Genomic DNA, 21739 nt, shown 5'->3' with positions numbered 1-21739 from the left:
TTCATGTACTGCTGCTAAAACATGATTATCAATCTGAACAAATGAATGGGGGAAAAGCAGAAATTTTAAAACAAACAAAAAGCTTTTTTTCCTTTTCTAATAAATAAGGATAATTTCCCTTAAATGAACATGTATAATTTTTTCAATGCGATCATGAAGATAAACCACATCTGAAAATGTAAGTTACCTCCGAATGCTTTACTAAAGCTTCTAAACAGAACATTTCCACGGTCACTGAAGGAACTTCTCCGAAGCTCTCAGCATAAGGAAGTCCATTTCCTCCGAAACACCATAAGCCACCCTGAAAGTAAGATAATTACAACTTTTACTAAAAACATGACTAATATTTTTTGTTGAACCAAAAAAGAATCTCTGTATTACATACAGTACTAGAAAGGACTAATACGTAGGTCTCTAAATATTATGGGAACTTTAGCTATGCAAACTGTTGCTTACTAGAATAGAAAACATGGAAGTATTCCTAGAAGAGAGCAATCTTTTTTTTTTAATATTTTTTTATTGATTTCAGAGAGGAAGGGAGAGGGAGAGAGAGAGAGAAACATCAATGATGAGAGAGAATCAATGATCAGCTGCCTCCTGCATGCCTCACAATGGGGGTCGAACCACAACCTGGGCATGAGCCCTGACAAGGAATCCAACCATAACCTCCTGGTTCATAGGTTGACAACCACTGAGCCATCGGCACAAGACCTTGGAAAGAGTGGAAACTCAGAAATATTTACAGAATGAATAGATGAACTAACCTTCTGAGCCGCTAGACTCTGACTGCTTTCACTCAGAGCCAAAGATGTAAAATACTGGATACACTCATCCAGCTCCGTTTGAGGTAAAGAAGCCAGCAAGCGTCTGAGCTCTTCTTCAATGGAAGAATCCTGAAATAAAAGGAAAATAAATTCTTCATAATTAAGCTCAACAACTGAACACAACAAAAAGTACACAAAGAAAGCCAAACAAGCAAAAAACAAACAAACAACAAAAAAAGCAGAGATAGCCGAAACCGGTTTGGCTCAGTGGATAGAGCGTCGGCCTGCGGACTGAAAGGTCCCGGGTTCGATTCCGGTCAAGGGCATGTACTTGGGTTGCGGGCACATCCCCAGTAGGAGATGTGCAAGAGGCAGCTGATCAATGTTTCTCTCTCATCGATGTTTCTAACTCTCTATCTCTCTCCCTTCCTCTCTGTAAAAAATCAATAAAATATATTTAAAAAAAAAAAAAGCAGAGATAAATTAGTGCTTTTAGTCTCAAAAACAGTCACCCACCCAGGTAAACAGATCATTTAGTTTTGAATGCTTTGCTTTCGCATCTGCTACCTAATCTGAGGACCTCTCGCCAAGTACAGCTCTACATTTCCCCTTCAGGGCTACTTTACTTCTTGACTCAAAATGATTATTACACTTTCTAACTTAAGCTGGCTTTTAAAATCCAGAACTCATTACTATCTGATTTTCCCTAATAACTTTCACCTAGTATAATCGTTTTTCATTCCTTCAAAACCTGATAGCAACTTTTCAGATTTTTCCCTTTCTAGTCTAGGAAAGGTACTCAAGAAACATGCTCAAATATCTGTACTGCTGGCTAACAACTGGAATCTCCATGTATCATCATCAGTAACTCTATGCAGTGGTTCTCCAGCTGTGTGTGGCACTTTGGGAAACATTCAGCAATATCTGCAAACGTTTTTGGTTGTCACAACTTGGAGTTGCTGCTGGAATCTAAGGAGAAGAGGCCAGGATGCTGTTAAACACCCTACAATGCATAGGACACCCTCCAATAAAAAGAAGTATTTGGCCGGCCAAATATGTCAATAGTGTTGAAGTTGAGATAAGCTAATCTAAAAGCAACCTTAGATCAAGGGACCAATTCTTGGATGCTGATATGCTATGAAGTTATCCTCTGGTGCAAGAGACCCCCGATACCCCAAAGGAGAAAATAACAGAGAAACAGCATCTCCTGAGGAATTAAGAAATCTTTGTAGGAAAACTACAGTTTCAGGTTGACATTGTTTACTTGCTTGTAAAAAGTAGCCAACAAACTACTTTTTGAATGTTTATTATATAACCAAAATGAAGACTATATATTAAAACAATTTTTCACTCACTGTATTATTTTATTTACTTACTTCATTTAAAGCTGGTAAAGGAGGTGGAGGGAGAAAAAAGCGAAGATCACTCTCTTGGCTTCGTGCCAAACCAATACGAGTCCTCAGATCGCAGGCTTGAGCAATTGTTCTATACTGGTAATCTATTGGAAAAGTGTGCCGTTAGCTCCCAGATTGGCTTAGCATTTCAAGGATTAAATGGACAAACTACTTGAAAGCACTCTAATTTTTAAATTACAAGTTTATATGTCCCAAGTATTTTTTCACAACTACAACATCAATAAGCTAAATGCCCATCATTTCCATATCTGATCTCACAATTCTCCTCAACATATATCTGCGTATATCAGGGTCTAACTAACATTTTTGAAAAGGAGAACTTCAAATGTGAAAGTTAATAGGTGAGAACCAATTTACCTTCTCTTTAAAAATAATTCTAGCCTTCAAAAGCTGTTTTGATTGCTACTCCAAAACCTTCAATGCCGTTAGGTCTGTTGTTCTGGTAGCAGCATGATACCTTCATTCTATGCTGTCCATGTGGAGCAGGAGTGGGAAACCTTTTCTGTGCCAAGGGCCATGTGGATATTTATAACATCATTTGTGGGCCACACAAAATTATCAATTTAAAAATTAGCCTGCTATGTTTGGTCAAACATTTAATTAACTCACCCCTAATGCCTTGGCAGGGCCAGACCAAATGATTCCGTGGGTCTTATATGGCCCACAGGTTGGACATTCCCCACCCCTGGTGTAGTGTATGAGGTACTTTATCTTAGCCTTCATGATTCACCACTCCATTCATCATCAATTGCTACAGACTGAACATTTGTGTCCCCCCAGATCCATATGTTGAAACCTAATCCCCAGTGTCATGGCATTTGGAGGAAGGGCCTTTGGGGTGAGTAGGTCATGATGAAATCAGTGCCCTTATAAAAGAGACCCCTGAGAGCTGCTGGGTCCCTTCTGCCAGGTCGGACCCAAAGAAAAGGTGGCCAGCTATGAACCAGGAAGCAGGGCTTCCCAGACACCCAACTCAGCCGGCACCTGATCTTGTACTTCCAGCCTCCAGACTGTGAGAAATACGTTTCTGTTGTTCATAAGCCACCCAGTCTGTGGTACTTTGTTATAGTGCCCCAAACAGACTAAGAAATGTATCAAAGCAAAATCCAACCACTGAAACAGACACTCTGTTTAATGATGGCAGTTCCTAATCTGGTGAGTTCTTCAAGATCGTGTGGGGAACATTTCATAATACACATGCCAGGACTCCAACCCTGATTTTTCTGATACAGTAAGTCTGAGCTGGAGTCCCAGAAGGCAGATTTTGAAAAATATTTTTATTCTAAGTGTCCATTAACATTATGAAATAAGTTTATATTTACATTATAAATTATTATAATTACAGCCACCAATCAATCAACTGATTAACCAGTATGGAGGCAGAGACCTTATTCTGAGACTTTTCTTTGAGAACATTATTTTTTGTATTTGTTTACCCATTTTTATGAGATGTGTATATTCATCTCTACTAGAATCTGAGTTCTTGCTGAGTATTTTTATTGCAAAATATAAGTAAGTATTTTAAATACCCCTTACAATGATATATATACATGAATCAGATACATTTAACTAATTATTAGTATTAGGCCAATTGTCAAGTGAAAGCAAATATAATGCTACAGTGCAGCAAGCAATTAAAATGTATTTCATTAAATAGGAACCACAAGAAAATGTAATACATGAGGCCATAACTATGAGAATCAAGAGTTTCTCTAGTCAAATAACACTTTGTTTTGCTACAAAGTTACACAAAGAGATCCACCTCAGTTTTGAGGCTGTTCTTACCAAACACATCTGCTTACCAGGCCAGTGGGTTTGCACTGGAGTTTCTTTTTTTAATTTCTGGAAATATTTGTAATATATTTTTAGATTGCCTGAATTATTTCCTTCCTTAAAATCTCATTCCCTTCTCTTTTATATCAGAAATGGAAAACTGGCTAGTGGGGTGCCATGTGCTGAGGGTCATTACCATTCCAGTGGTGGGCCTCCGACATGGCCTGCACAGCCTGCAATCGGGCCGTCCTGTCACCCGACCTGCTCCTCTTCAGGAGCAGCCACGCGGCACATTCATGATCTTCCATGTCAACTGTGCTAAAAGTGTCTTTGCAAAAAGAAAGAAAAAGACAATGTGAGCAATGTGAACAGATACAAACATTTTTATCCATTTATTTATTTATTTATTTATTTATTTATTTATGTTAATCCTCACCCGAGGATATTTTTCCATTGACTTTCAGAGAGAGTGGAAGGGACAGAGAGAAACATCAGTGTGAGAGAGACATCTATTTGCATGCACCTCTACTGGGGCCTGGGATCGAACCTGCAACCGAGGTATGTGCCCTTGACCAGAATCGAACCCAGGACTCTTCAGTCTGCAGGCCTAAGCTCTATATAATGAGCCAAATCAGCTAGGGCTATCCTCCCATTTATGTAAAGTGGTAATTTGTAAATATTTGAAATCTATAATAGGAGAGTTAAATCTATTTCTGGGTATTGTTAACTGATGTGATCTTTTTTTTTCTTCTTTTTCCCTAAAAAACTTTTCATTATAAAAAAAACATCAGCCCTAACAGGTTTGGCTCAATGGATAGAGCGTCGGCCTGCGGACTCAATGGTCCCAGGTTCGATTCCGGTCAAGGGCATGTACCTTAGTTGCGGGCACATATCCAGTAGGGAATGTGCAGGAGGCAGCTGATCGATGTTTCTCTCTCATCGATGTTTCTAATTCTCTATCCCTCTCCCTTCCTCTCTGTAAAAAAATCAATAAAATATATATTTTTTAAAAAATTTTAAAAAAACATCAAGCAGCCGTGGCCAAAGTGACTTGGTTGGTTGAGCATCGTCCCATGCACCACAAGGTCACCTGTTCGATTCCCAGTCAAGGCACATACCCAGATTGCAGGTTCAATCTGTAGTTGGGGTACATATGGGAGGCAACCAATCAATGTTTCTCTCTTCCTCTCTCCCTTCCTCTCTCTCTAAAATCAATAAAAAACATATTTAAAAAAGAAATCAAACATATGGAAGAATTAAAAGAATAATACATTAATACCCATCTGCCTACCACAACTAGATTTAAAAACTTATTTTGTCATATTTGTTCAATCTATATGCATACATTTATATATCTGTCTAAACTATGTAAAAGGAAGTTGTAGACCTATGACTTTTACCCTTTCATAGTTCACACTAAATCTCCTAAAAATAAGTCTGCATTCACCTATATATAATCACAATGCCATTGTAACACTCAAGAACACACAAAAAAATCCTCCAAAATTATCTAAAATCCAGTCTAATTCCATATTCAAATGTCTTCAATTGTCCCAAAAATGTCTTGAGAGCTGTTTTTGAAACCAGGATTTAAGCCTCTTTAGTCTCCTTTAATTCTAGAAGGCTTTCCACCTTTTCTTTTTCATAACGTCAACTTTTGAAAGAGATCTGTTCTGTTCTTTTATAGCTAGCTTTACACTGTAGAGTAGTTGGTTGTGAAATCTACATTTTCCATGCAGTATTCTCATTACGAGAAAGCATGAGAGAGATTTCTTAACAAATTTTAAATATTGAAGAGGGTATATTTAGTCTCAATATTTATTTACAAATATCTAACAATACATTCTCAAAGATGGAAGCAAAAAATGTTCAAGGAATTAAGGCTTAAAATTTAATATAGCCCAAGATTTCACTGCTATAATAAATGCTAGTACATGAAATGGGAAAATATCTTAGGCAGACCATCGAATGACTTTAAGAATACTGATCAGGATTCCCAGTTAAAGATTTGATACCTACCAGCAAACGGACCCTGTAATATCTTGGCTGAGGTTGCCAATATTCTTCTTACTGTTTTGTGAAGCTCTTTTCGCACCTGGTAAATGAGTCCTAAAGAGTTCACAAATTTAAATAACATCAAGTATGTACTCTTAATGCCAAGTTCTAATACTTCAAAGAGAAATATAACTAAACTCTAGGTTTTTTCAAAAAGAAAGCATAAAATAGCATCTTTCTGTTTTTACTATCACTATCGACTGAAGCAACTAAAACCATTATGGGAACATAGAGTTCTAAATCCCAAAATAAGATTGCTCTCCAAGTCAGGGAAAAGGTGAAAAACAAAACAGAAACAGAAATACTAAACTTAACAAAAATCCTCATATACAGCACAGGAGAAGCTACATTCAGGAAAATGTCCCTTAAAAATAGTCCCTCTCAAACTAAAATTTGGAGATATCTCGCTGAGATTAAGCTTCACTATCTAGGTAAATTATAAGCTATAAAAATGATCTGTGTAAGTAAAATTGTAACACCATAAAAGTTGAAATACAGGAAGGTTAAATGATAATATACACAGCTTGTGGACAGGGAGCAGTAGAACCTGCCCACTCAGGAATCATCATGTACTAGCAGGCCTGGCTGTTCTGGCTGACAGTGCAGGAACACACAGCTCCAAGTCAAGTGTGGTGACTCACCAGACTACCCACATCTTGATGGAACGATACTCCTCTGCTCTCAAATTTCATATTCACCAAGCAATCGTCTGATTACTAATTAGGTTTCCCTGTAACCTAACTATGGAGAAGAGGAATGTTCTGACTAGTAAAAACAGGTTTTCTAGCCTTCAAGACAGATTTTTCCCTGTGTAAATAAGTTTGTATTTGTATTTATGAATCCATCTCTCCAGTTTAGTGTGCACAGTGAATAAATAAATCCCTTAAATCAGAAATATCTCCAAGTGACAAAATCACGGCAAACTGAGGGCCAGCCTCTGGACTGATGTCCCACTAAGGTGGGAACTCCACGTTCACCGTGAAACAGCTCGCTCGCCTTCCTTTCGCCTAGTCGCAGGAGAGCTGAAAACTTGGGTAAATATGGAAGCCCAACTTGGGCTCCAATTAACTCTTTAGGGACTTGGTTCTCACAGGGTCTGGCAATTCTTAAAGTTAGCTGAACCTACCTTATTTATACTGTGTTTTAAATATTCATTTCTAAATTCAATAACTAGCTTCCATTTGTCACAAAAATAGGATTACTTTACCATAAAACTTACCATGATTTTCTCTTTTATCTAAAACAACTGTGTGCATACATATATATGACTTCATTTTTTCTCTTTCTACCACTTGAGTATCTAATGTCAAAGACTTCTTCAGGGCCAGAAGTTCATATGTAAGAAATAGCGAACTTCTAAAAAGAAAACAAAAAAATCATCATAAATATATGATCTAAATGTAACACAAGAGTCACTCTTTTATTAATCTTTAAGTAGTTAACTTAAAAAGATAATAGTTAACTTTTCATTTTTATTGGAAAACAATATATATGCACTAATGTTCATATACCATATATTTGTATATATGCAAAGTATATGTGTAAAGTATACACGTTTCAGTTTAACAACTAATAATAAATAGCTACATTACCATATCCAGGCAAAACAACAACAACAACAGAACGTTAATAGCAAGTATCCCAGAAGCCCACAGTGGGTCCCTTCCTGATCCTGACTCACTCTCTCAAATCCATAGCTAATTATTATTCTGACTTCATTATAATAATAGCCTTGTTTTTCTTCATAGTTTACCATCTGCACATGGGTCCTTAAACAGCAGTTTTGTCTGCCTGTGAACTTCACAAGAATGGAATCACACTGTATGTATTCTCTGTTCAGTCCTCTGTGAGATTCATCCATGTCGCTGCATCTATCTAGTTCATACATTTATACTTTCCTATGGTTGTGATCCATCACTGTATGAATATACCACAAGTTATTTTCCCATTCTACCACAGATGGGCATTTAGGGACTTTGTAGTTTGGGTCTATTACCAACACCATTGCACATCACACCCAGGTGCACTATACACACATGTTTGTCCCTGTAGGGTACATATCTAGAAGCAGAATTACCGACTTGCTGACAGCATATTATGATTCCACTTTACTATATAATGCCAAACTGTGATTTCAAAAGATTAGTCAATTTGTACTGGATCACCAACGTATGAAAGTTTCTCCTCTCCTAAGAGTTATACCTAAAGTCAGTTTTTAAATGTCACCTCTGATGTTGTGTATCCCCAAATGAAATTTTTTCCCCCTGAATCAGATTGACTTGCACACTCCCTTGATCCAGACACAAAGGCTGCCCTTAGTATAATGTTAATTATACTAAGCACTCTCCTGAACTTCCTAACCCAAAGCAAAAGCAGGGAAAACAAAAATGGCCAGACACTGCTGGCACCAGAGGAAGAGAGACAAGGCTGAAAAGAACCTTTTTCTCTCTTGGGGATCTATCTATCTAAGCAGCCAAAGAGAGACAATGTATTCCGCATTTTTATCATGCTTTCCCTGAAAGACAAAAATTTCTACTAAAAATTGTGTGATTAATTTCCACTCTATTCCTGAATAGAACTGGATAATAAACAAAGAAACTACTTTACAAAAGAGTACTCATTTACCTTTGCCTAGAATAAGTCAAAGGGAAAAATCATCTAAATATGTTTTGCCTGACCTTACAATGTTATAGAGAAATGTATATATTTGGATAAAGTGCCAAATATATCTCCTTTATCATTTTAGCATCAAGAGCTGGTTTTATATTTATAGACTATTATTAACAAAAAATACTAGAGCAGTATGAGACATGCATTTAACATGTCACTCCCCACCCCCGAAAAAAAAGAGAATAAAAATACAATTTTCAGAAAGGGAGTCACTCCATTCATTAAGCAAGTGCCTCTGAAATAGCATGAGATGGGAGATGTCAATCAATTGCTTTTCTAAGTCAGCCTCAATTTCCTTTCATAATAGCTTTATGGTGATTCATAGGATTTTCCAAACTAATTTTGACTATAGCTGATTTTCACGACTTAGTGAGTCCCTGCTCTGCAAGTGTCAGGTGCTTTCCTCGGAGTAACAGTGCCGTGGGCAGGATCCCCATCGTACACTTGGACCAAGAGAAACCGATCCGCAGAAGGTAAAGTAACTGAGCGATGACACTGACGTGGTAGAGCCAGTGATTAGCCAGGGATGAATCCACCTACTTCCAAGATCTACACCCGTTCACTCCCCCATGCGACCTGTAAATCACTTCCATTGAGATTTCAAATAATAGTATAATGAAGCCAATTAGTATTTCACTGTTGACACTTACCCTAAAATAAGTGATCCAGTAAACTTTATTATGTTTCCTTCAAAGGAAAAAAAAGTCAGTGTGATGAATTTCATTTTAAAAATGACAGGAAATAGGCATATTCAGATAAGAAGTGACTGATATTTTTCCACTAATATAATCAGTTGCTATCAACACCAGGCTTACTATCCCCAGATATAAACTGGGTGCAAAAATATAACCTCATTTCACACTCATTGTCTCCCTCCTCCATCCCCACCCCATCAGCAAGGCCCTGGTCCCCGATGCGCTGCTGGTGCTGCCAGGCCCAGTGCTCCCACTGAAGGCCATCTCCAGGGAGCTGACTTCCCCTCTGACTCCTGTTAGTTCACATCCCATTAAATAAAGGAACGGGGATGGTTCTCCCTTTCACTACTAAGACTCTATTGAGGGATTATGATTGTCTATTGGGATACGAAAGGACTCTTTCCATAGTAATTATGTTAAAATTGGTGGTGAATAGCCCCATTTTATTTATTTTTTATTTATTTTTTATTTATTTATTTTTTATAGGAGACAGTATCTTTTTTTATTATTGATTTTTTTTACAGAGAGGAAGGGAGAGGAATAGAGAGTCAGAAACATCGATGAGAGAGAAACATCGATCAGCTGCCTCCTGCACACTCCCTACTGGGGATGTGCCCGCAACCAAGGTACATGCCCTTGACCAGAATCGAACCCAGGACCCTTCAGTCCCCAGGACAACGCTCTATCCACTGAACCAAACCTGTTAGGCTAATAGCCCCATTTTAAATACACGTTACATTCTACAAGTTTATTTGGAAACGTTGAAAACACTTTTATTAATATTTTTAAAAACCCTAGTGGAAACACAGGTAGTTGCCCATTTAACACATATAAACCCCTTCATCCTTCCTAACACAACCTGATTCCTATCTAAGTCCCAACTCTCTGCAGCTAGGGATGGCTGTGCAACACAGTGGTAGCCAGTCAGATAGAGACAAGTCAACAGCGATCCCTCCCAAATAAAAAGGCAAAGCCTCATAAGATGGCTTTGGCCGGCTGCCTTCTTGATGCCCAGGGATTCAGCAATCATCTTGTGACCATGAAGACAATAAAGAAGTGGGGGAGGAAGACAAGGATTTCTAAACTGCAATTCCTGCCCTAAAGTGTCTCAGTCTTGAGTTCCTGTTATGTTGAGAAAAATGAAAACCTTACTACGTAAGCCATGGTCCTCAAGTCTCTGTTACATGCACTGAACACAACTGACATACCAGCCCTGATGGTGAGGGGCTGTGGCCCATCCACAAGAGTCTGTGTTACCTACATGGTTAGCTGTAGAGGTAGCCCTCTGTTCAGAGCTTCAACACAAGCTGCCAAGAACACATTCTCCTTCTTTCTGAGGGAAAAGGACCTCTCCCCAATCGACTTCCCGCATCAGGCAAGGCAGAGGACAACCCTCCCAAACCTTAGGGCCTAGTGGTCCAGGGTGGGAGAGGACAGTGCCAGGAGGCCTGCAGGGATGAGGTCAGAAGCGCGACACACAGAGCTCCTGGCTGTCCAGCTCCTCTGGACAGTTTCATTCCAACATGGCTCCTGGACTTCCTCCCGCCGCCACAGCGTGGGCCCGGGGCAGCCGTTTATTTCCTTCTCACCACTGCCACCCATCACTGGCCTAAAGAAAATTCACTACCCTTGAGTTTGTTCTGCTAGAAATGAGAGAGGAAAAAGTTCCCTTTTCTATTTAAAATTTCTTAGATGAAGAGGATCTACCCTAAAAACGGATCTATGTGAAGACCAAGAGGAAGCTCTGCGAGAACAGGGACTTTGCGTGATTCAATACAGGCACACCCTGTTTTACTGCACTTCACTTTACTGCAGTTTTTACAAATCGAAGGTAAGAGACTCCACCAGCAAAATGATTACAACTTGTTGAAGGCTCTGATAATGGCTAGCATCTTTTAGCAATAGTATTTCTAAATTAAGGTACATAACATTTTTTAGACATAACAATATTGCACACTTAATAGACTGGAAAACCAAAAAGGCTATGTGACTCGATTTTCTACATTTGCTTTACCGCAGTGGTCTGGAACCGAGCCTGCAATCTCTCTGAGGTGTGCCTGTATTGTCTCCTTAGGGACTAGGTAGGATAGGATAGTACCTGGCACATAATAGATGATCTAGGCCAGTCTTCTCATTTTACAAATAAAGACTAGTGATATACAAGGTAAATAAAGACTTACAAGTAAACAAGATTAGTGCTGGATCCTAAGCTCCCGTAAAGCAAGCACATCTACCTTGCTCACTACTAATACATGTGCCTGGCACTGTGCTTTGCAGGAGTTTAAATAATAAATAGCTGCTGAATGAGAATGCAGTAACACTTAAGTTAAATTCAGAAGGATTAGTATGAATCTAACAGGAAACATGTGGGAGGGAAAAGGGTCCCAAGAAAAAGGAGTGTGCATAGCTCTAGGCCTACCAACCCGGGGCGGGGGGGGGGGGGGGGGGGGGGGGGGGGACTATTAGCCTAGAAAAGGCAAACAAATCTCAGATTTATCATGGGTTCAATAAGCTTTTGTGGACTATCCTGGAAACTTCACCACGCTGGAAGCAGGCCGCTGTTCCTATAAGAAAATGTTATTGTTTAAACTGTACTCACTGATATCTCTCCAGTATGTGCTGCTCTTTGGAGGAGGAGTTGAGGTTCCCATTCTTCTACAACAGACGACACAATAAGCAGCCAGGGACATTCTGTGTATTTAGAACAATTATTATAAATTTAGTTTAGCGTCTAATTAAAAACATTTCTTTTAATCATAAGACATATCACAATCACAATGCATCAGGCATAGGGTTAGATTTTTCAAGACCAGGAAAAAACTTTTTAATTAAAAAAAAATATATATTTCTCCCTTAAAAACTTAAAGCTGACTTATTAGAATATTTTACTAGTATTTTGGTTATTTTTCAAACTGCGTCCAATTGTGAACAATGATTAATAAGAAACTGGAAAACACAGGTTATTAATCAGAACATCAATATAGGAATTTGCCCTGGCCGAGTGGGTCATCCCGTACATCAAAAGTCGTGGGTTCGGGGGGGAGGGAAGCCCGAGCCCCCTGCACCACTCCACACCGACCACCTCCACTCCAAAGCCGGATTTTGCATTTTGCATCCTGGGGGCGGGGCAGACCGGTCCCGGGCCGAATTCTCTTTCTACTCCTCGAGGTTGGCACACCCAGAATGAAGAAGATGAGCAACATTTACGAGTCGGCGGCCAACACGCTGGGGATCTTTAACAGCCCCTGCCTGACCAAAGTGGAGCTGCGTGTGGCCTGCAAAGGCATTTCTGACAGAGACGCCCTCTCCAAACCAGACCCCTGCGTCATCCTCAAGATGCAGTCGCACGGGCAGTGGTTCGAGGTTGACAGAACAGAGGTGATTCGCACCTGCATAAACCCAGTGTATTCAAAACTGTTTACTGTGGACTTTTACTTTGAAGAGGTGCAGCGCCTGCGGTTTGAGGTCCATGACATCAGCAGCAACCACAATGGGCTGAAAGAGGCCGACTTTCTTGGTGGCATGGAGTGCACACTTGGCCAGATTGTTTCCCAGAGGAAGCTGTCCAAATCCTTGCTGAAGCACGGGAACACGGCAGGGAAGTCCTCCATCACGGTGATTGCTGAAGAATTATCCGGCAATGATGACTATGTTGAACTTGCATTCAACGCGCGGAAATTGGATGACAAGGATTTCTTCAGTAAATCTGACCCATTTCTGGAAATTTTTCGTATGAATGATGATGCAACTCAGCAGCTTGTACACCGAACTGAGGTTGTGATGAATAACTTAAGCCCAGCCTGGAAATCATTCAAAGTATCAGTAAATTCCTTATGCAGTGGAGATCCAGACCGCCGGCTAAAGTGCATAGTATGGGACTGGGACTCCAACGGCAAACATGACTTCATTGGAGAATTCACCTCGACATTCAAGGAGATGAAAGGAGCAATGGAAGGGAAGCAGGTGCAGTGGGAGTGCATCAACCCCAAGTACAAAGCCAAGAAGAAGAATTATAAGAACTCAGGCATTGTGATTTTGAATCAATGCAAGATCCACAAGATGCATTCTTTCTTGGACTACATCATGGGTGGCTGCCAAATCCAGTTTACAGTCGCTATAGACTTCACGGCCTCCAACGGGGACCCCAGGAACAGCTGTTCCCTGCACTACATCCACCCTTACCAGCCCAATGAGTACCTGAAGGCCTTGGTGGCTGTCGGGGAGATTTGCCAAGACTATGACAGTGACAAAATGTTCCCAGCCTTTGGATTTGGTGCCAGGATACCCCCAGAGTACACGGTCTCTCATGACTTCGCAATCAACTTTAATGAAGACAACCCAGAATGTGCAGGAATTCAAGGAGTTGTGGAAGCCTATCAGAGCTGCCTTCCAAAGCTCCAACTCTATGGTCCCACCAACATCGCCCCCATCATTCAGAAGGTCGCCAAGTCAGCATCAGAAGAGACGAACACCAAGGAGGCATCGCAATACTTCATCCTGCTGATTCTGACCGACGGCGTCATCACAGACATGGCCGACACCCGGGAGGCCATCGTCCACGCCTCCCACCTCCCCATGTCGGTCATTATCGTGGGAGTGGGCAACGCTGACTTCAGTGACATGCAGATGCTGGACGGCGACGACGGGATCCTGAGGTCACCCAAGGGAGAGCCTGTCCTTCGAGACATCGTTCAGTTCGTGCCCTTCAGGAACTTCAAACACGCATCTCCGGCTGCCCTGGCAAAGAGCGTGTTGGCTGAAGTCCCAAACCAAGTCGTGGACTATTACAACGGCAAAGGGATTAAGCCAAAATGTTCATCAGAAATGTATGAGTCTTCCAGGACACTAGCACCATGAACTCCACGCACTTTTACAGAGTTCCGAAATACTACTCCTGCTACTATTTACTACTTCTACTGCTCCTGTACTTTAAAAAGCCACACATTTAAAAAACTAGCACGTTTTGGTGATTTTTAACTAACTGGCCATTTTTTTTTTTTCTTTTTTGCATGTGTAGCCCTAAGGCCTGGATCTGGTAAGCCCTTGTATTGTTAAAGACTTTTTACAGAGACACACAAATTATTCCAACTTACTCTTTACATTACAGCATGTCGACTTGAAATAAAATGGTATCTGTATCTGTTTTTTATACAGGTTTGTTGAAATTTTGCTAAATTTCTTATTATCTTTACACCGTAAAGCATTTTGAAACAACTACTGAACGTTGATAGCCAAAACGTATTTGGTTCTATCTGCTACAGGATGAGAGACTTTTCAAAATGGTAAAAAAAAAAAAAAAAAAAAAAAAAAAAAAAAAAAAAAAGACAAAAAAAAAAAAAAAAAAAAAAAAGTCGTGGGTTCGATTCCCGGTCAGCGCACATACCTAGGTCACGGGTTAGATCCCCAGGTTGCAGAGTGCACAGGAGGCAACCAACTGATGCTTCTCTCTCTCCCTTCCTCTGTCTCTCTCTTAAAAAAATAAAAATAAAAAGTCAATAATAATGTCAATATAGAAATTTAAAATTTTAATGTCTTTTAAAAAATATATATGCATATACTAGTAAGTAGATATTATTTACTTTTGATGGCTGAAGGCCCTACAGAAATGAAAAGCAACTCTGAAGAAAGGTCTACTTAGGACCCAGGGAAGTATTTAGCTTTTCTCCAGTTCCTTCAAGATGGTCCCCAACACTGTTTCAAATCTTGGACACTTGTTCACTGTTGGCACCCTGTCAAAGGAGAATTGTTGCTCTACCGCTTCACCAACTGAGTATAGATGATCTAAATATGATGCAATGGTTTCTAGAACAACTCAGTATTCTAGAATCATATCAGATTCTCTTTGGATGAGACATTTTTTTTTCTTTCTCTTGGATTAATGTGGAAATGGTCCTTTGGTTCAACATATAAAAAATTCCTAGCAGTTTTATAGAGACTACTGGGAAATTACTTGATGTACATGTGTAAGAAATATGTTAGACAGCACAAAATAAAAAGCTTTAAGATTTTTTCTTGTGATTCCAGTACATCAATTGATGATTAAGCAAACTAGTTTAGGCAACAGGTAAACTTGTAGGTGACTGTTTTAAAGATCTATATTCTAGATCTCAATCCCTTCACTTCCATGGGGACCTTGATTCATTACCTATCCTTCTCAATTTTCACACACTCCTCCCCCTAAATACTGGATGTCCAATGTTCTCTGAAGTATAGGGTGTCCCAAAAAATGTATACATACACTTTGAATAATCATAAAGGCAGTGTTTATTAAAATACATTTCATTTTCAAAATTGAGCTATCAGCTGTTAAAGTGTATATACATTTTTTGGGACACCAAAAAATATATTTACCAACAGTTCTGCCAATTTCTTTCCTTACTATTGCTTCCTATCTATTACTTCCTTCTGGGTTCAAATCATTCCTGAGGAAGGCCTGTGTATAGTCAGCACCTTCAATCTTGGCATACCTGAGAATGTTGTTTCACCTTCTTTCTTCAAACAGCTGATTCAGAACTCTAGGTGAACAGGTTTCCTTCAGCACATTAATGATGCTTCCACTGATATTTCATCTGATACTTCTCATTGTTCATGGGAAATCTGTGGTAAATTTGTTTCTTTGTAAACAAAGTAATAGTAATGAGATTAGCCCTAGCCAATTTGGCTCAGTGGATAGCGTGTCAGCCTGCGGACCAAAGGGTCCCAGGTTCGACTGAGTCAAGGGCATGTACCTTGGTTACAGGCTCCTCCCAGGCCCGGGGCCTGGTTGGGGCTGGTGCTGGAGGCAACCAATCCATGTGTCTCTCACATCAATGTTTCTGTCTTTCCCTCTCTCTTCCACTTTCCCTAAAAATCAATGGGAAAATATCCTCGGGTGAGGATTAACAACAACAAGGGGGGGAAGGGGGGGGGGAGAACGCATGCTCTGGTCTCTCTTTCTAAAAAAAAATTATAAAAAATAGTAATGAGGTTAAGAGTATTCTCTGAAAAAGCACACTATCTGGTTTCAAGACAATCTGAACTGTCTTACTTTAGATGCTTTGACATCTTGGGACCTTAAGGGCCCAGGAGGTGACTGCCCCTACAGGGCTAATTCCTAGAGATTGCAAACATGCTTATGAGCACACTTTTCTATGCAAACTAGCCAGCATTTAAGCCATACTCCCAAGCAAGGTCTTTATCTGCCACACAACAAGTCAATATTCCCTCTGCCCTAAATCAACCTGGGGCCAGGTATCCGATAAGTAGGGACCACCCCTAGAGCCCAGACCCTGCCAAAATTATTCCAACTACCCAATGCTAAACTTGTTCAGCTTCCCTATCCTGTCCTGTCCACTTCTTCCTGAGAAACCCATACAAAGGCTCTGGCCCATGGTTTCCCCTCACTCCCTGCCACCTCCTGACCAGCCCTCCCATCCTCCTGTGGCTCTGTGTGGCTCTGTGTGGTTGACATGCTCCTCCTCTTGGGAACTCTACATAATAAACTTCTTCAAAGCAGTTGTCTCTGGGTCGGTCATCTTACCATACATGATTAATACAAAATCCTGGATACATTTTAAAACACAACTAGACAAATGATTATGGGCTAGTTAATTGATTTCTCTGCATCTCACTTTCCTCATCTATAAGATGGCCATAAGAATAGGATGCTTCAAAGGATTGTTATCAATGTTACATGAGTTAACACAAGTAATGCACACAGGAGAGTGTCTGTTGTAAGTACTCAATAAATGTTATTTATCATTATCATGATTACTATATTCCATCTGGCAATTTAAAGATACTTTCTTTGCTTCTGATGTTCTTAAACTTCTCTACTTAACGTTTGGATATGGGTTTGCTTTTATATACCCTGCTCAGGATTTGGTGTGCTCCTTCAATCGTAGAACTTGTGTCTTTCTTAAATTCTGCAATATTTTTAATAACTATCACTTAGAACCCCTTTCTGTTTTCCCCTCTGGTATGTATGTTAGACTTTCTTACTCTACCCTCCTATTCTAATCTCAACTTCTATATTGTTTTTTCTTTTTTTTATCTCTCTAGCATGCACCAAGGATTGTTTCCCTACACCTATCTTCCAATTGGCTGTATTTAGCCTCACATTCAATCTACCCAGAGTATTCCAATAACTTTTTCTTGTTTCTAAAATTTCGAATCAGCTCACTTCACACTTGCTGGCTATTTATTACACACTGTCCAGTTTTTGTCTAGAAGTACAGCAGGTTAGAGCAAAAGGCCACCAGTTATTCCTTTTCCTGTTTCCGCGTTCGTTAGTAGTGCCCCACCTCCCATACTGACTCTGGACCGGCCTTACCGGGTACAATGACTTTGTCCATAAGACAACAGAAACACCGTGCAAGCTGAGACTGGAGAAGCACTTGCACACCGAGGCTCCGTCTGCGGCTCTTGGGAACCCTGTGGCCACCACCATGTTAATACCCAGCTCAGGCTGCTGGATGACATGAGCAATGTTGCCCAACATTCCCATTAGCCCAGCCACCAGTACTAACTGACAGCCAGTGATGCCATCCCAGACTAACGAGCCTATAGCTAACCCTACAAACCCCATATTCAACCCACAGACTTGTAAGCAATAAGAAAATGGTTGTTTAAGCTACTAGGGTTTGGGGTAGTTTATAAATGCAGCAAAAAACCAACGGGCACGCGTGGTTTCTAAATCTTCCTTTATACTTTAAACGTACTTAAAGTCTCTTGAACCACTATTTCTAATAGTTAGGCTGGCTATCCTTCATGATTTGCTTTTATGCTTTGACTGAGAGCTCATCTGCAGTGGAAGTAATTCCTGTGGGAGTCCTATGTGCTCTGGGCTACAGTGCAGTTTTAAATTTTCTTGGCCAAAGTAATAAAGGTATCACAAATGTATAAATTTTTCAACTTGTGTGTCCCAGCACTATGAAGTCAATGTAAACTCAACCCCACAACCCTGAGTGGCATAGAATTAGAGTTCCAATAGCCACCCTTTCTTCCTCCTGGTATAAGCATGTGGTTTGGGCCCCTGACTTTTCTATCCTAGAGATAGCATCTAGGCCTCAGTTATATTTCAGCTTGTGGTCCAGAAAAGCAGCAAAACCAGACCAGTGACCTCATGGCTGACCTCAGGACCAGCTGCATTGACTAATGACCCCCTGCGCTGGTGTTGGTCAATTAATCAAGAGAGATCTAGACCCTGAAGGGCCCCACCTGGGACGCTGCTGAATATTCTATTGCAGTGGTTCTCAACCTTGGCTGCACATTAGAATCACCTGGGAATCTTTTTAAAATCCTGATTTCTGGGCCTCATCCTCCGGAAATTCTGTTTCTTTGTTACTAATGTTGTGGCCCCAGCCCATAACAAAGAAACAGAATTTCCGGAGGATGATGCCCAGAAATCAGGATTTTAAAAAGATTCCCAGGTGATTCTAATGTGCAGCCAAGGTTGAGAACCACTGCTCTAGGACCTCCCCTAAAATCTCCACCCTTAAAACCCTTAGGACAGATGACCCAGCACACTCTGGAGCAGCAGTTCTCAACCTGTGGGTCGCGACCCTTTCACAGGGGTCGCCTAAGACCATCGGAAAACACATATATAATTACATATTGTTTTTGTGATTGATCACTATGCTTTAATTATGTTCAATTTGTAACAATGAAATTGGGGGTCACCACAACATGAGGAACTGTATTAAAGGGTTGAGGCATTAGGAAGGTTGAGAACCACTGCTCTGGAGCAAGCCTCACCTTTCTTCCACCCTCCCTGCCCCCCCCCCCCCCCCCCCCGTGCATTTCCATTACCTTCCTCACACCCAAGCTCCAAGGGCCTTTCCTTTACCTGTATAACTTGTTTCCTACGCCCATTTCTTCTAGGAACTACATCTTCTACCTCTGTGATTTTATAAATAAATGTTCTCTTATAGTTTGAGTCTTGGCTCTGAATTCTTTCCTAGCCAGAACTCAAGTACCAAGGTTGCTGAACACAGGTCCAGTCTGACCCCACCTGGTCCCATTCCCACAGCCTACAACATATTTGGTGCTGAGACAAAATTGTTCTTACTGTGACTTGGATTGTTTCATCACTGGTAAGCCTTTGTCCTTGCCACCTTGACTTGAAGGACATGCCTGACTGTTCGCTTTCCTCCCTGCCGATTGCAGCACTGTGCGGGCACGGACGAGCATTTCAAAGCTGTGGAAGACTCTTGTACAGGAGTTGCTGGTCATGGACCAGGGAAGTTTGCACTAGGCAATCCACCGACTGCAGGACAAGGCCCCTGCACCGGGAACACGAAAATCACACAAGGCCCTTCCCCATCAGGTTACTAGCTCCAATGGGGGGAGAGAGATCCTTGCCCTTCGACTGGAAGGATGTTCTTCCCTTTCTCTTCCTTCCTTTGTGTCTGGAGTTAAATTCAGGCTTTTTTTAAACCAGTGGAGCTAAGGGTTGAGGGTTCAGAGACCGTCCTAGGCTATCAATAAGAATTGAGGTACCTAAAGGCCAGGGGAAGAAAATGAATGACTCCTTCATAGCTTTGGCTTTTCAATTGGAATTGCTTCCTGAGGGTCTAAACAAAACCTTTTGCTGGACAAATCAGAGCCTAAACTCATTCTGTTTCAAAAATAAGGGACACCCGGCAGTTCCTAATCTTCCTAGAGAAGGCAGACAGGATTTTCCCTCGGGGTCTGAGGTGCTGTCTGTCTGTCTGTCTGTCTGGCCCAGCTGACATAGGTCACCAGGGATCTTCTCTGATCCCTTTCAGGTTTCCTGACTTGTTTGTTTATTGATTTCAGAGAGGAAGGGAGAAAAAAAGAGATAGAAACATCAATCATGAGAAAGTATCATTGATTGGCTGCCTCCTATATGCCCCACACTGGGGATCGAACCTGCAATCTGGGCATGTGCCCGGACCGGGAATCAAACCGTGATCTCCAGGTTCATAGGTCAACATTCAACCACTGAGCCATGCCGGCTGGGCTAGAAGCTCCCTGTCTTTTAAAACACCTTTTCTGAATACTCCCTGAAGTCCCTGAAACCAACTTCTAGGAGAGCCTTAGGGATAACTGAACAGGGACTCTCCCTTCCCTTCGAGGGGCGGCTGCTCTCTCGCTCCTAGGCTTCGTAAGGGACCAGGGCTTTGGGGAACATGAAAGGCAGGGCATCAGGTCACCAGCCCAACTACTGAAGAGGAGAGCTGTGGGATGAGTTTCCTGGGTACCCCCTGTACGGAGGTTAGGTCCAGAGGCAGACAAGCAGGGACACCTTGCTTGGGATTGGCTTTGTAGAGAGTTGAGTCCCTCCATCTGAGTGGAGTGAGTCTATTGCTACAGTGCTCAGCCATCACTGTGACCATTGGTATGTCTGCACCCAGAGCTCGGGGTGTGCACTCCACACCTCAGGTAATTCCCAGGCGATAGGGAACCTGCCCTACTGCGCTTCTGACCACAGGACGGCTCAGGACAGCCCAAAAACTAGCAGGGACACCTCTCAGCCTGGAATCTCTCTGTCACTCCATACATGGGGAATCAGTCCACAGTGCCTTGAGATAATCCTTTGGAAGAAATTTGACCTGAGTCCCTCTGGGTTCTTCTGCAAGAGTCTGGCCCATCTATAAGTGGACAATGGAGAGGTTTGGCCAGTTAATGGCATCATTAAGTTTAATGCTGTCCTGCAGTTAGACCTGTTTTGCTGTTCCCAAGGGAAATGGATGGAAGATGAGGCCTCCTTAGATCAATGTCTACTCCATACATGCAAGCATTCATGGCTCTCAAAAAGGACCCTCTACTGCAGCGGTTCTCAACCTATGGGTCGCGACCCCTTTGGGGGTCGAACGATCCTTTCACCGGGGTCGCCTAAGACCATCGGAAAACACATATATAATTACATATTGTTTTTGTGATTAATCACTATGCTTTAATTATGTTCAATTTGTAACAATGAAAATACATCCTGCATATCAGATATTTACATTACGATTCATAACAGTAGCAAAATTACAGTTATGAAGTAGCAACGAAAATAATTTTATGGTTGGGGGTCACCACAACATGAGAACCTGTATTAAAGGGCTGCGGCATTAGGAAGGTTGAGACCACTGCTCTACTGTATATGCTACCCATAAACTAGATCGCTCTAATTCCTATAGAGCCTAAAAGAAAAATGTCCCCAGATGGAAGGAAACATTCCAAAAATGGATGAAGAAATTGTTAGTCCTTTGCCAACATTTGCCAATCTTTAATGACTGCCCTTGTTTTACAAATAAGTAAAGAGGAATGGCTCCAGAACATCAAAGCCCACTAAATTCTTTTACCTTCCCAGAAACCTCTCATTTGGCTCAAAATGCTTATAGATAATTGGCTTTATGAAACCAACATCCTTCTA

At 41.1% G+C, this 21739-nt stretch overlaps 2 protein-coding genes across 9 annotated transcripts in view; one reads left to right on the top strand and one right to left on the bottom strand.

Annotated features, from left to right (window-relative positions):
• Positions 1–21739, bottom strand: part of SERAC1 (serine active site containing 1) — a 36621-nt gene that overhangs the window by 12606 nt on the left and 2276 nt on the right. For 5 of the 8 annotated variants that reach the window (XR_004968820.1, XM_036317172.1, XM_036317177.1 and 2 more), the window contains exons 2-10: positions 15840–15969; positions 11972–12063; positions 9328–9364; positions 7227–7363; positions 5972–6061; positions 4149–4280; positions 2141–2262; positions 765–893; positions 188–301 (exon numbers count right to left, since the gene is read on the bottom strand). Coding sequence is in view for 7 of the 8 variants with exons in the window: in XM_036317172.1 (XP_036173065.1) it covers positions 188–301; positions 765–893; positions 2141–2262; positions 4149–4280; positions 5972–6061; positions 7227–7363; positions 9328–9364; positions 11972–12062 (852 nt within the window). In the remaining variant the exon portion in view is untranslated. Of the gene's footprint in view, positions 1–187; positions 302–764; positions 894–2140; positions 2263–4148; positions 4281–5971; positions 6062–7226; positions 7364–9327; positions 9365–11971; positions 12064–15839; positions 15987–19420; positions 19635–21739 lie in introns of all 8 variants that reach the window. The other 3 variants (XM_036317174.1, XM_036317175.1, XM_036317176.1) reach the window with 3 other exon arrangements.
• LOC118660094 (copine-4) lies at positions 12412–14635 on the top strand. Its single transcript, XM_036317179.1, has one exon. The coding sequence runs from the start codon at positions 12556–12558 to the stop codon at positions 14227–14229; it is 1674 nt and encodes a 557-aa protein (XP_036173072.1). The 5' UTR covers positions 12412–12555; the 3' UTR covers positions 14230–14635.

The sequence above is a fragment of the Myotis myotis genome, unplaced genomic scaffold (genome assembly GCF_014108235.1).
Source record: "Myotis myotis isolate mMyoMyo1 unplaced genomic scaffold, mMyoMyo1.p scaffold_m19_p_7, whole genome shotgun sequence".
NCBI lineage: Eukaryota > Metazoa > Chordata > Mammalia > Chiroptera > Vespertilionidae > Myotis > Myotis myotis.
The sequence above is the reverse complement of the archived record's forward strand: the minus strand, read 5'-3'. Positions and strand labels throughout refer to the sequence as shown.